The 13,044-nt window shown below is 43.8% G+C and overlaps 1 protein-coding gene across 6 annotated transcripts in view; it reads left to right on the forward strand.

The window, feature by feature from the left end:
• Window positions 1–13,044, forward strand: part of CTIF (cap binding complex dependent translation initiation factor) — a 340,733-nt gene that overhangs the window by 75,857 nt on the left and 251,832 nt on the right. For 5 of the 6 annotated variants that reach the window (XM_074952340.1, XM_074952344.1, XM_074952343.1 and 2 more), the window contains exon 2: window positions 9,261–9,473. In XM_074952340.1, coding sequence (XP_074808441.1) covers window positions 9,294–9,473 — 180 coding nt within the window. In that variant the 5' untranslated portion in view covers window positions 9,261–9,293. Of the gene's footprint in view, window positions 1–1,040; window positions 1,062–9,260; window positions 9,474–13,044 lie in introns of those variants that run through there. The other variant, XM_074952341.1, reaches the window with a different exon arrangement.

The raw sequence follows: 13,044 nt of genomic DNA on the forward strand, positions 1-13,044 counted from the left end.
TCCCCAGACGTTAGTTACCTACCACCTTTTGAAATGCAAAAAAAAAAGGCACCCACTTCCCCACAAGGCAAGCCTGTTGCAACCCCAAACACAAGGCAACTCCATAACCCCTCCCAACAGCCACTTGCAGTATCTAGAGAGATAACACACATAGATAAGATTGGTAACATTGCATGTCTCCTCAATCTCATGTGACTTAGCGCGCTTGCATGTTGGTGGGCAGACAGCTGCTGTATTTTCAACAGTTTTGATCTGTTGTCGCTGAAACTGCAGAATTGGGAACACTGCATCATCTTTAGCTGGATGCAGAAACTTTTAATATTAGATAGCCCAGAGAATTGTGATGATAATGCAAATCTTTAAAACCATGTTAAAAAAAAAAAACAAAACCTGGCAGATTAAATTATTTTTCTGGCAACTGGCAAATCCATAAAAAAAAACAGCCAGACCAGTCACGTACTGGCCAGGTGATAACCCTGCCAGATGTGCTACAGCGGCACAGCTGTGCTGCTGTCATGCTTCTAGTGTAGACTAGCCCCAAACCTTAGTGTTATACATCCTTCTGTAGCTGGTAGATGCAGCCAATATAGCAAGTATATGGTGGGTTAACTGTTGCCTGGGGCAGTGCATTGTAGTACTTCATTTATGAGAGGGGAGAGAGAAGCCAGGCATCAATACTGGGAGGAAAGCCTTTCCCGATTTAGTTGAATTGATTTAGCCGTTACTGGCTTCCTGCTGTGATGAGAGAGCCTGCCTGTCTTTAATTTTATCTGCTACCAAAGGGATTGTTAAGGGGAAGGTGCTGCCGATTGAATCCCAGGATCTCAATCCCATTTCTTTAGGGGTGACCTGCCTGAGACCAGCTCAATGGAGTGAATTTTGAAATCCCAGTCTTATTGGAATTCTTATGCCAGGAAGCAGATGTCCCAGGGATTTTCATCAGATCCGCAAGCTGTTACGCATGGAATGAATGCTGTGTCAGGGGCCTGTGAAACTTTTACAGCACCAGGTCAGGGGCCCCACAGATTTGTCCATGTGCGTGACTGTTGTTCATCAGCAATGTAAGTGTATGTGGCACTTGAAAACAGATACAAGATGTGCAAAGCAAAAATAAATAATTATGCAAACAAAAAGGTCCCTGCCCAGAAGAGCTCATGTTCTGAAGGCCCAAATATGTAGTGTGATGAACAAACCAAGACTGGCAGGCAGACATGCCTGGTACAGATGAGGTTTGTGAAGGTGACTTGAAATAGGAGAGGGAGGGCACTTGGTTGAACAATAATTGGGAGACCTGTCCAGTGAAGGATGCGGCATAGAAGAAGGCGTGAAGCTGGAAGTGGGAGGAGACGGGGAGCAGTAAACACAGAGGCTTGAGAAAAATATAGGAAAACATGAAGTGTCTACACTAGTGCTCTACTGCCCCCTGCCATAACGATCAGGCTAGTGTGGCACTAGTGAACTGCTGCACTTATAGATAGAGAGAGAAAACTGGGTGCTAGCAGAAGAAATTGGGAATTCCTTTACCAGAAAAAAAATCACTTTGTATAATGCAGCTCTTCCAAGCTGCATCCTGCGACCCTCTAGAACTAAAAGCTGATTCAAACAAACTGGAACTGTGTATGTAATATATATACTTTGTGCACCTAGATAAAAAATACAGATGTGGAGGCTAAAAGGGCCTTTCTGTTGGATAGGAAGACACAGGAAGACACACCTTGATATACATCAATGTCTTGCCAGATTTCCAGCAGGGGGGGGGGAATCCCATGTGAAATTGGGATGAAAAAGGGTGGTAAATGCCTCCAACTCTGCTCACTTGAGTCCTGTCTCAGTTGTGTGCCAGTAAGATCTTCCCCCATTCTTGATTCCCTCACTTATTTATCTCCTCACTCTCACATCCTTGAGGCCATACATATATCATAGCCACCATCCTCACAGCTAAGGATTCTTTTGAGAGCACATCTGTAATTTCCATTTAATAATTAGCATGAATTAGCTAGAGGCGTCACTGGTGAGAAACATGATATCTCTCTGGGCTGAGCTCCTGTTATCTGTGTCGTTCCCTCTGAGGCTCTTTTTGTTTTTAATAAGATTTGGAATCCTATTCGTGGAGCTAATGTGTGACATTGATCTACATAATGAGCCTTTTTGACAATCTGGGCACATTTGGGAACAATTCAGTAAGCATATGAAGTCCTTTAGCCAGAACTGTTCATTCTGAGCTGATTCAGAAGGATGCCAAAACTGGGCAGAAATGACAGAAGGCAGGAGTTAGATAGGTTGAGAACAGGGTTTTTTTTGTTTTTTTTTCTTCTTTATTTTTCTCTCAAAGTGGCTTAAAATCTGCTTCATAATTTCATAATTTGTTGGACACAGACAAAATATTAGGGGCGTGACAAAAAATGTGGCAGACAGAACCCTGCATATATAGCCTACAGAGAGGTGAGAACTCCTGTTTCTTCTCATTAATAGGCAACAGGAAAGAATACAAGTTGCACCTTAAGAGCCTGACCCAAAGCCACTGAAGTCAGTGGAAAGACTTAGTGGATTTTGAATCAGGCCCTATGAAATCAAAGACATAAGCATTCGGACCCTTTTTCTGGTGTGAATGGTTGTTAGCAATTAGATCAGTGGGGGGCAACCTGTGGCCTGCGGGCCGCACACGACCCATCAGGGTAATCCTCTGGCTGGCTGTGAGACAGTTTGTTTACATTGACAGTCCGCAGGCATGACCGCCTGCATCTCCCAGTGGCCGCGATTCGCCGTTCCTGGCCAATGGGAGCTGCGGGAAGCGGCGCAGGCTGCAGGGACATGCTGGCTGCCGCTTCCTGCAGTTCCCATTGGCTAAGAACGGCGAACTGCGGCCACTGGGAGCTGCGGGTGGCCGTGCCTGCGGACGGTCAATGTAAACAAACTGTCTTGCGGCCCGCTAACATATTACCCTGACGGGCCACGAGTTGCCTACCACTGAATTAGATCATTGTCAATGTGAGTGATCCAAAGAGGCTTCCATTATTTTGTCACATGTGAATGCTGCCGTGCTTTGCGGTTGAAAATTAAGAGGCTATTGTTAGTTTGTGATTTGCATTCGCACTCAGAATTTGCTGGAGTACCGTGAGATGGGGCAAGACAGAGTAGTGCAGTTAACCCTGTACTGTGGATTTTATTTGTACATTTCTCGCCACTGTATAATATGGAAATGCAGCCAACCTCCTTTCTTACTGCTTGGTTCTATTCCCATCTTTTGCTTCTGACTTACTGTTTGACTTTGTCCAAGTCAGGTAGGCCAACATTTTCAAATGTGTGTGCTTAAATTAGGCACCTAAATAGGTGGTCTCCTTTTCAGAGGCATTGAGCATCTGTGGCTCTCATTGACATGGATGGAAGGTGAGAGTGCTTAGCAGCCCTGAAACTCAGGTTGTTTATTTAGGTGCTTAGCTTTAGGTGAACATTTTCAAACTTGTATACCTAAGTGGCTTTCTCAAGTCATGTAGTAGTGGCAGAAATAGGGAAAAGATCCCAGGTATCCAGGGTCGGGGATCTACACTAATCACTAGAGCCCTGCAAATTTGCAGATATCCGCTTCATATCGGCGGATATCCGTTTTATTATCGGCGGATCATTTTTGCAGATCGGATGAGGATACAAATTTTGTATCCGCGCAGGGCTCTACCGATCACTTAAGTAATGGTCAGTGTAAAGGCAGAAGCTTACAGTCACTGATCACTGACCTTTACTGGTATTGTTGTTTCTTTGATTGAGAAAACATTAAACCTGTTCCAGGGTAATGGCTGGATAAGGAATTGGCATATTGGATCAGTTCAATGCTTCATCTAATACAGCGGACTTTCTCTTATAGTGGACAGTATCATATGCTTCTGAGGGCAGGTGCTTGAGTCCCCACAATGGAAAAGTGTGGAATGACTTGCCCATTTCCATCCCCAGTCAGCTAGTGTGTGACGTAAGAACATAAGACCGGCCATACTGAGTCAGACCAATGGTTCTTCTCGCCCAGTATACAACTAATGACAGTGGCCAAGCATGAGGGTTTATATTTCTTCTTTTCTTAGCTTGTTAATAATATAACTGTGGATGTTCTCATTACCCATATAAACTTATACTCCCTTTTAGAATCGTAATATTCATGATATCTTGTGGCAGTGTGTTCCACGGGCTAGATAATAAGACAGAAACTATCATATTGCTTCTATATAAATCCATAGTACACCCACATGTTGAATACTTCATGCAGATCTGGTCACCCTATCTCCAAAAAGATACATTGGAATTGGAAAAGGTAATGAAAAGGACAACAAAAATGATTAGGGGTATGGAACAGCTTCCATATGAGGAGAGATTAATAAGACTAGGACTTTTCAGCTTGGAAAAGAGTCAACTAAAGGGGTCTATAAAGTCATGACTGGTGTGAAGAAAGTAAATAAGGAAGTGTTATTTACTCCTCATAACACAAGCACTAGGGGTCACCAAATGAAATTAATAGGCAGCAGGTTTAAAACAAACCAAAGGAAGTATTTCTTCACACAACTCACAGTCACCCTGTGGAACTCTGAGCCAGAAGATGTTGTGAAGGGCCAGACTAGAACAGTGTTCAAAAAAGAACTGGATAAGTTCATGGAGGATAGGCCAGGATGGGCAGGGATGCAAACCCATGGTCTGAAGTGTCCCTAGCCTCTGTTTACCAGAAGCTGGGAATGGGTGAAGGGGGATGAAACACTTGATGGTTATCTGTTCTGTTCATTTCCTTTGACGCACCTGGCATTGGCCACTGTCGGAAGAGAGGATACTGGGCTAGATGGACCATTGGTCTAACCCAGTATGGCTGTTCCTATATTCTTATGTGGAATAAAGAGAAAGAACTGGAAGTCTTAGTACATACACTAAATTATGACTTAATTGGTATCACAGAGTCTTGATGGGATAAGTCTGATGACTGGAATATTGTTATAGAGGGGTATAGCTTGTTGACGAAGGACAGGGAGGGTAAAAAGGGTAGAGGTGTTGCATTATACATCAAGAATATATATACTTGTTCTGAGGATCCAGAAGGAGGTGGGAGGTAGATCAGTTGAGAGTCTCTGGGTAAACAGAAAAGGGGTTAAAAAAAAAAAAAAAAAAGGGGTGATATCATGGTACGGGTCTATGGTAGATCAACAAATTAGGAAGAGGAGGTGGATGAGGCATTTCTAGAATAACAGAAATATCCATAACACAAGACCTAGTAATAATGGGGGACTGTAACTACCCAGACATCTGTTGGAAAAATAATACAGCAAAACACAAAATGTCCAATGAGTTCTTGAAATATATTGGGGACAGCTTTTTGTTCCAGAAAGAGGGAGGAAATAAGGAGTGGGACTGCCATTTTAGACTTGATTCTGACCAATGGGGTGAAATTAGTAACAAATCTGAAGGTGGAAGGCAATTTGGCTGAAAGTGATCATGAAATGATAGATTTCATGATTCTAAGGAAAGGAAGGACTGAGAGCAGAAGAATAAGGACAATGGACTTCAAAAAAGCAGACTTCAACAAACTCAGAGAACTGGTCGGTAAGGTCATGTGGGAAGAAAATCTAAGGGTTAAAAGGCGCTCAGGAGAGCTGGCAGTTTCTGAAAGAGACAATATTAAAGGCACAACTGCAAGGGAAGGATAGGAAGAATAGTAAGAGGCTAATATGGCTCCATCAGGAGCTCTTTAATGACTTTGTAGGTTTTTAAAATTTACTTTCAAGAAGTGGAAAAATGGCCAAATTGCTAGGGAGTACAAAAGAATGGCACAAACATGTAGGGACAAAATCAGAAAGGCTGAGTCGCAAAATGAGTTACATCTATCAAGGGCCATAAAAGGCAATAAGAAGAGGTTCTTTAAATACATTAAGAGCAGGAGAAAGATGGAGAAAAGTGTAGGTCCACTACTTAACAGAGAAGGAGAGCTAATAACTGATGACATCAAGAAGGCTGAGGTGTTTCATATCTATTTTGCTTCAGACTTCACTAAAAAGGTTAACGGTGTCCAGATACTCAACACAATTAATATTAATAACAAGGGGGAAGGAACACAACCTAAAATAGGGAAAAACCAGGTTAAACAATATTTAGGTAAGTTTGATGTATTCAAGTCAGGAGGGCCTGATGGAATTCATCCTCAGGTTCGTATTGAAATCGCTGAAGGAATCTTGGCACCCTTAGCAATTATCTTTGAGAATTCATGGAGGATGGGTAAAGGTCCAGAAGACTGGGGAAGGGCAAACATAATACCTCTCTTTATACAGGGGAATGAAGAGGACCCGGGGAATAATAGACTAGTCAGTCTAACTTCCATACCTGGAAAGATACTGGAATAAATTATTGAATAATCAGTTTGTGAGCACCTGGAGGATAACAGAGTTATAAGGAATAGCCAGCATGGATTTGTCAAGAACAAATTTTGCCAAACTAACTCAATTTCTTTTGTTGACAGGGTTACCAGTCTAGTGAATAGGATGAAACAGTAGATGTGATATATCTTGATTTGTAGTAAGGCTTTTGACACAGTTTTACATGACATTCTCATAAGCAAACTAGGGAAATAGGATCTAGATAAATTCATTATAAAGTTGGTGCACAACTGCTTGAAAGACCATGCTCAGAGCATAGTTATCAATGGTTTGCTGACAAAGTGGGAGGACATATCTAGTGAGGTTCTGCAGGGGTCTTTCCTGAGTCTGGCACTATTCAATATTTAAATTAATGATTTGGATGATGGAGTAGAGAGTATGCTTATAACATTTGCATAAGACACCAAACTGTGAAATGCTGCAAGCACTTTGGAGGACAGGATTAGAATTCAAAATGATCTTCATAAATTGGAAAATTTGTCTGAAATAAGATGAAATTCAATACAGACATGCAAAGTACTACACTTAGGGAAAAAAATCAAAAGCACAATTACAAAATGAGGAATGACTAGCTAGATGATAGTACTGCTGAAAAGGATCTCAGGGTTACAGTGAACCACAAATTGCGTATGAGTGATATAACAATGTGATGCAGTTGTGAAAAAAGCTAATCTACTTCTGGGCGTGTAGTAACAGAAGTGTCACATGTAAGATGTGGAAGGTAATTGGCCTGCTCTATTCGGCACTGGTGAGGCCTCTGCTGGAGTACTGGAAAACTGTTTTGGATACCACACTTTAAAAAAGACGTGGACAAGTTGAAGAGAGTCTAGAGGAGAGCAACAAAAATTATAAAAAGTTTAGAAAGCCTGACCTCTGAGGAAAGATTGAAAGAATTTCGCATGTTTAATCTAGAGAAATGACAGCTGAGGGGGGGACATGATAGTATTCAAATATGTAAAAGGTTGCCAAAAAGAGGTTGGTGATCAACTGTTCTCCATGTCCACTGAGGATAGGACAAGAAGTAATTGGCTTAGTTTGCAGCGTGGGAGATTTAGGTTATATATTAGGTTATATAAACTTTCTAATTATAAGAGTAATTAAACACTGGAACATATTACTTAGGGAGGTTGTGGAATCCCCATCACTGGATGATTTTAAGAACAGTTTAGACAAATGCTTGTCAGGGATGGTCTAGTCTGCCTCAGCATGGAGGGAGGGGAAGACTAAAGGACTTCTTGAGGTCCCTTCCGGCCCTGCATTTCTATGATTCTATCCTATATGGCAAATCTTGTTTCTATCACAAAGATGGACTTAAAGGCAAGGACGCAGGGCATTTCCCTGTGTGGAAATGAGAGGCTATGAAATCAACAACTCCTTCAGAGCAGATTTATCTGCTGTCTAGAAATCAGCAAACTTAGGAATGATTTTATGAATAAGTAGCACCAACCTCAAATTAAATCCACGGTTTCCTCATGGGACCTTCAAGTCAGGCTGTGACTGGAGGTGCACTGTACAATGGGATAAATATATGGTATGCCCCATCGTGTATAACATGAAGGCTTGATTTGTGAGCAGAGCTAAGTGTCCTGAACTTCCATTAACTTCACCATTCAGTGCCATTCCAGCACAGGCTAGGAACAAAACTATCACCACCAATGAACAAGGTTTTATGTGTAAAGGGGATTGTGTGTTCTTTCTCTGGAGACAGCAATAAATTGCTTACCTCCTAGTGCTGCTCTGGTGTGTAAGTTCAGACTGAGACTAATGAGATCCAAACCACCCACTGCTTTCCCCTGTGGTTTCCAGCAAATGGGCTCATGAAGAAATTGGGGTTTTTTTCCCCTCTAATAATTAAATTTTTAGCTACCAACAACATGCAAAATAGAACCCAGGTTGACCTTTCTGTTCCGTTGCACTCACCACATCTTTGACCATCTCCTGGCTGTACCACTTGCCGTCACAGACGCTGAGGTAGCATTTTGTTTTCTACCAGTATACTATAGATTCCTTTAATTATGTATGCTCCCCCTGGACTCCTCACATTCCTGTGTGTCGTTCCCAGCTGTGACCTGGTGCCATGTTGTCCATTTGTCAGCAGTACAACTAGAATAGTAATGAATGTGCTCTTCATCATTTCAGCTGTACTGTACATAGACCCTTACAGGCGAAGGTGCTGTAATGACAAATTTGAACTTAAACCTTTGTCAGCATTTCTTTCCTTGGATCTGGGTAATACATTATGGACTAGATTGTGCCAGACAGGCACAGGGGGGTGACTATGTTTTCAGCTTTCTGGTAGGGAAGAAAAAAAAAAGCATTTCTAGCCTTTTTCCTTCACTTTCTTTGTTCTGTATTGAAATTTATAACTGTCACTGCTTCGCCTTTCTAGCAGTCCTTGTTTGGTATTGGTTCAGTGCTGCAAAGAGCAGTTTCAGGCCAGTGTATCTTTCACTGCTTGGTTATGGAGAATAGCATTCTGGATCTTCTGCTTTAGAACATGTGTGTCTGCCACTCGAGTTCTTGTGAAGGAAAGATTTGAGTAGCATTAAGGCTTACGTTCTCTTTTAGCCCTGCTGTTGGAAGTTCGTGTAACTGTAACACAGGAGCATTCAACAGAAGGCACTGTACTCACTAACCAGTGTATTGGGGCTTTGGTACATTGCTTCTGTAACTGGACTTCTTTTTGTACTTAATAGGTGTTTTGAAATATGAAGGCACATGCTTGTGACTGTCACCTAAGGGAGAATGCAGCGTGTGTGTGTGTTACATGTGTTTGTGAGTGTGTATGTAAAGTATTTTGCTTGTCAGACTTGTGGCTTTATGCAGAGGACAAGGAATTAATTTGTATTTTCTCTCTTTTCCCAGGCCCCCTCCATTCTCAGTTCCTTCCCTGGAGTGATGGAAAGCTCCTCTGTGGCCTCTGCCTCCTCTGAGGCAGGGAGTAGCCGATCTCAGGAAATCGAAGAGCTGGAGAGGTTCATTGACAGCTACGTCCTTGAGTACCAAGTCCAAGGTCTGCTGACCGACAAAACGGAAGGGGACGGGGAGAGTGAGAAAACACAGTCCAACATCTCGCAGGTTAGTGCAACTGGACATGAGGAGTTAAACCAAGATGTGGGGTCACCATGAAATGGTGTCCTGCTCTCTAGGAGATGGGCTGTCGGGTTTGGATACATGTTATGTGCATTTAGCTAAGCGGGCATCTACAGATCTTGGCAGTGAAGGGTGGGGGGGATAGTGCACTGGCAGATTCTTGCTCCTTGAGATGGCTAGTAAAGATCTTTTGTCAATTACATTCTTCAGCAGAGGTTCCCAAAATAGCCCTAATGTTTTAGCTTCTGTAGAAACACCTCTGAGTTTCAATTTGAAGAGAAATTCTGTCTTCTCATAAATATCAGCTCTCAGGGCACAAAGGGCTGGAGTTTCTGCTCTGATGAACTGGGGCTGGGAATTGCTGCTCCTACTGGTGGGAGGAAGAAGAAAATCTGTGCGCATGGAAGATAGAGTGGAGAGCTGGCTTCTGTGGCTCTGATCAGCAATCTGCTGCTCTGATGGAGTTGTTAGGAAGGAGTGACTGCTCTGTACTGCAGGTGGGTGCTTTGTTAGATTACAGAGGGGGCCAAGAGAGCGATACTTTTGCAAAGAACTATGCAATTCCCTTCCCGCCCCTACTCATTGCACCACCAGCAAAAACACAGCGACCCACGCCCCGTATGGACTGTTTTGTCTTGACCCGTCTGAATGGGATGTGTTGCAGTAATACTGGCTGAGGGATATTAAGCTTGGCAGAGGTGCTGACTTTCTATTGTGCCAGGGGGTGCTCGGCCCCTGCTCCGCCCCAGATCCTGTCCCCACTCCACCCCTTCCCCCAAAGCCCAACCCTTCCTCTTCCTGCCGCCGCTCCACCCCCGCCCCACCTCTTTCTTTCCCATCCTGTTCTGCCCCCTCCCCGGAGCATGCCCCGCCTTTGCTCCTCCCCTTTTCCCCCCCCCAGTGCCTCCTGCACATCGCTGAACAGCTGATCACAGCAGGTGGGAGGAGCTGGGGGGGAGGAGCTGATCAGGGGGGCTGCTGGTGGTTGCTCAGCACCCACCTTTCTTTTTCCCCGTGGGTGCTCCAGCCCGGGAGCACCCCCGGAGTCAGCACCTGTGAAGCGTGGTGATGTGTTGAGCAATTGAAAAGTGCTTGTTAGAACCTAAAGACCTGTGCTGCATTGATTCTAAGGGTAGCTCCCACTGATATTTGGGAGCACACTGATTCATGATCAAATGCAGCACATGGCACAGAAACCTCCATAAATGGATGCGTATGGCTGCTGCTCATTCAGTGACCTGCGGGCTTATTGCAAAATTGCCATTTTTTGCTAAGACACCTGATATATTTCTGGTTTGGAAGGGTGCAAAGGCCCAGGAGAGAGAGGGATTGTCTAAGGGAGGAGTGGTTTGGGGTTGTCAGTGGAAGGGGTACAACTAGAAATAAAACTAGAAAGTTACATACTAGGGATGTAATTTTTAAAATGGACAATTTGGGCGGAACGTCATAAAAAACGAGAGCTGTCTCCTGAGCGAAATTGTTGGTTTGTATTACAGTGCTACCTTGTGCTAGGCGCATTCCGAGCATGTAAAATGGTAGAGATACGTTTGAGAGGAAGGATGGTCCAGTGGTTAGGGCGCTAGACTAGACCTGGGTTCAAGTCCCTGCTGTGTCACAGGCTATCTGTATGGCCTTGGGCAAATCACTCTGTGTCTCAGTTCCCAATCTGTACAGTGGGAACAGTAGCACTTCCCTGCCTCACAGGGATGCTGTGTGAATAAATGCATGAGAGATTGTGAGGCGCTCAGATGCTCTGGAGAGAGGGCCTATGTAAGTACTTAAGACAGTACACAGATGCAGTCCCTGCCCCTAAGACCATATCTTTAACTATTGGTACTGCCCTCAGTAGTAATTTAAAACTGAAAATGGATTTAAGCATCCAATTTCATACCTAGGTTTGGAGCTGGATATTGAATACACCAAGGTCAAGGTGTGTTTGGGTCCCTTTCTTTGTTACAGTCATTTATTTTTGTATTGCAGTAGCTCCTAGGAGCCCTTGTCATGGACCGGGACCCCATTGTGCTAGGCGCTGTACAAACAGAACAAAAAGACAGTCTGTGTGCCAAACATGATTTATTTAAAAATAATCCTTTTGGATGTATGGGAGAGTGTACTGTCAGGAGAAATCCCACCCTGGCAGAGGGATGGAATAGAAGACACATTCCAACCTTTAACTGCTCTGATTTCTGTGAGCCTTCCAGTCATCATAGAAAGACTTGGTCTTGTGGTTCCACTCTCTGTGCATTTGTTTGCTTCCATGGTTGGCTTTTCTTTCTGTAGCTTGTATTTAGCTTTTCTGCTGTGCCTGAGGCCATGGTGGCTACTCACACCGAAACCCAAAGGGCAGCAGGCATCAGGGTGAAAGGGTTTTGTTTTGGTTGTGTGTCCATGCCTCTCACAGTGAGGTCACTAGAAGTCCTGAATCACCAGGGGACCAATCTTATTTAATATTTTCATTCATGACCTTGGCATGAAAAGTGGGAGTGTGCTAATAAAATTTGCAGATGATGCAGAGTTGGGAAGTATTGCCAATATGGAGAGGGACTGGAATATCCTATAAGAAGATCTGGAGGACCTTGAAAACTGGAATAATAGAAGTGGGATGAAATGTAATAGTGCAAGGTTATGCATTTAGGGACTAATAACCAGAATTTTTGCTATAAACTGGGAGCATATCAATTGGAAGTGACAGAGGAGGAGAAAGACCTGGGTGTATTGTTCGATCACAGGATGTCTCTGAGCTGCCAATATGATGCAGCCCTGAAAAAGACTAATGCACTCCTGGGATGCATCAGGCGAGGTATTTCCAGTAGAGAGAGGGATGTGTTATTACCATTATATAAGGCATCATCTGGAATACTGTGTGCAGTTTTGGTCTCCCATGTTTAAGAAAGATGAATTCAAATTGGAACAGGTGCAGAGAAGGGCTACTAGGATGATCAGAGGAATGGAAAACCTACCTTATGAGAGGAGACTAAAGGAACTTGGCATGTTTAGCCTAACCAAACGAAGGCTGAGTGGAGGTATGATTGCTCTGTATAAACACATCAGGATAAATACCAGGAAGGGAGTGGAGTTATTTAAGTTAAGTTCCAATGTTGACATGAGAACAAATGGATATAAACTGGCCATCAACAAGTTTAGGCTTGAAATTAGATGTAGGTTTCTAACCACTGGAGGAGTAAGGTTCTGGAACAGCCTTCCAAGGAGAGCAGTGGGGGCAAAAAACCTAACTGGCTTCAAGACTGAGCTTGATAAGCTTATGGAGGGGATGGTATGATGAAACTGCCTACAATGGCATGTGGCCCATCTGCAACTGCTAGTAGTGAATATCTCCATTGCCCAGAGATGGGGCACTAGATGGGGAAGGCTCTGAGTTACTACAGAGAATTCTTTCTCAGGTGTCTGGCTGGTGGGTCTTGCCAACATGCTCATGATCTAACTCAGAGGTGGGCACACTGTGGCCCGCGGGCCACATCCAGCCCGCAGGGCCATCCTGCCCGGCCCCTGAGCTCCTGGCTGGGGAGGCTAGCCACCGGCCCCTCCCCTGCTGTTC

This window comes from Natator depressus, chromosome 5 (genome assembly GCF_965152275.1).
Source record: "Natator depressus isolate rNatDep1 chromosome 5, rNatDep2.hap1, whole genome shotgun sequence".
Lineage (NCBI taxonomy): Eukaryota > Metazoa > Chordata > Testudines > Cheloniidae > Natator > Natator depressus.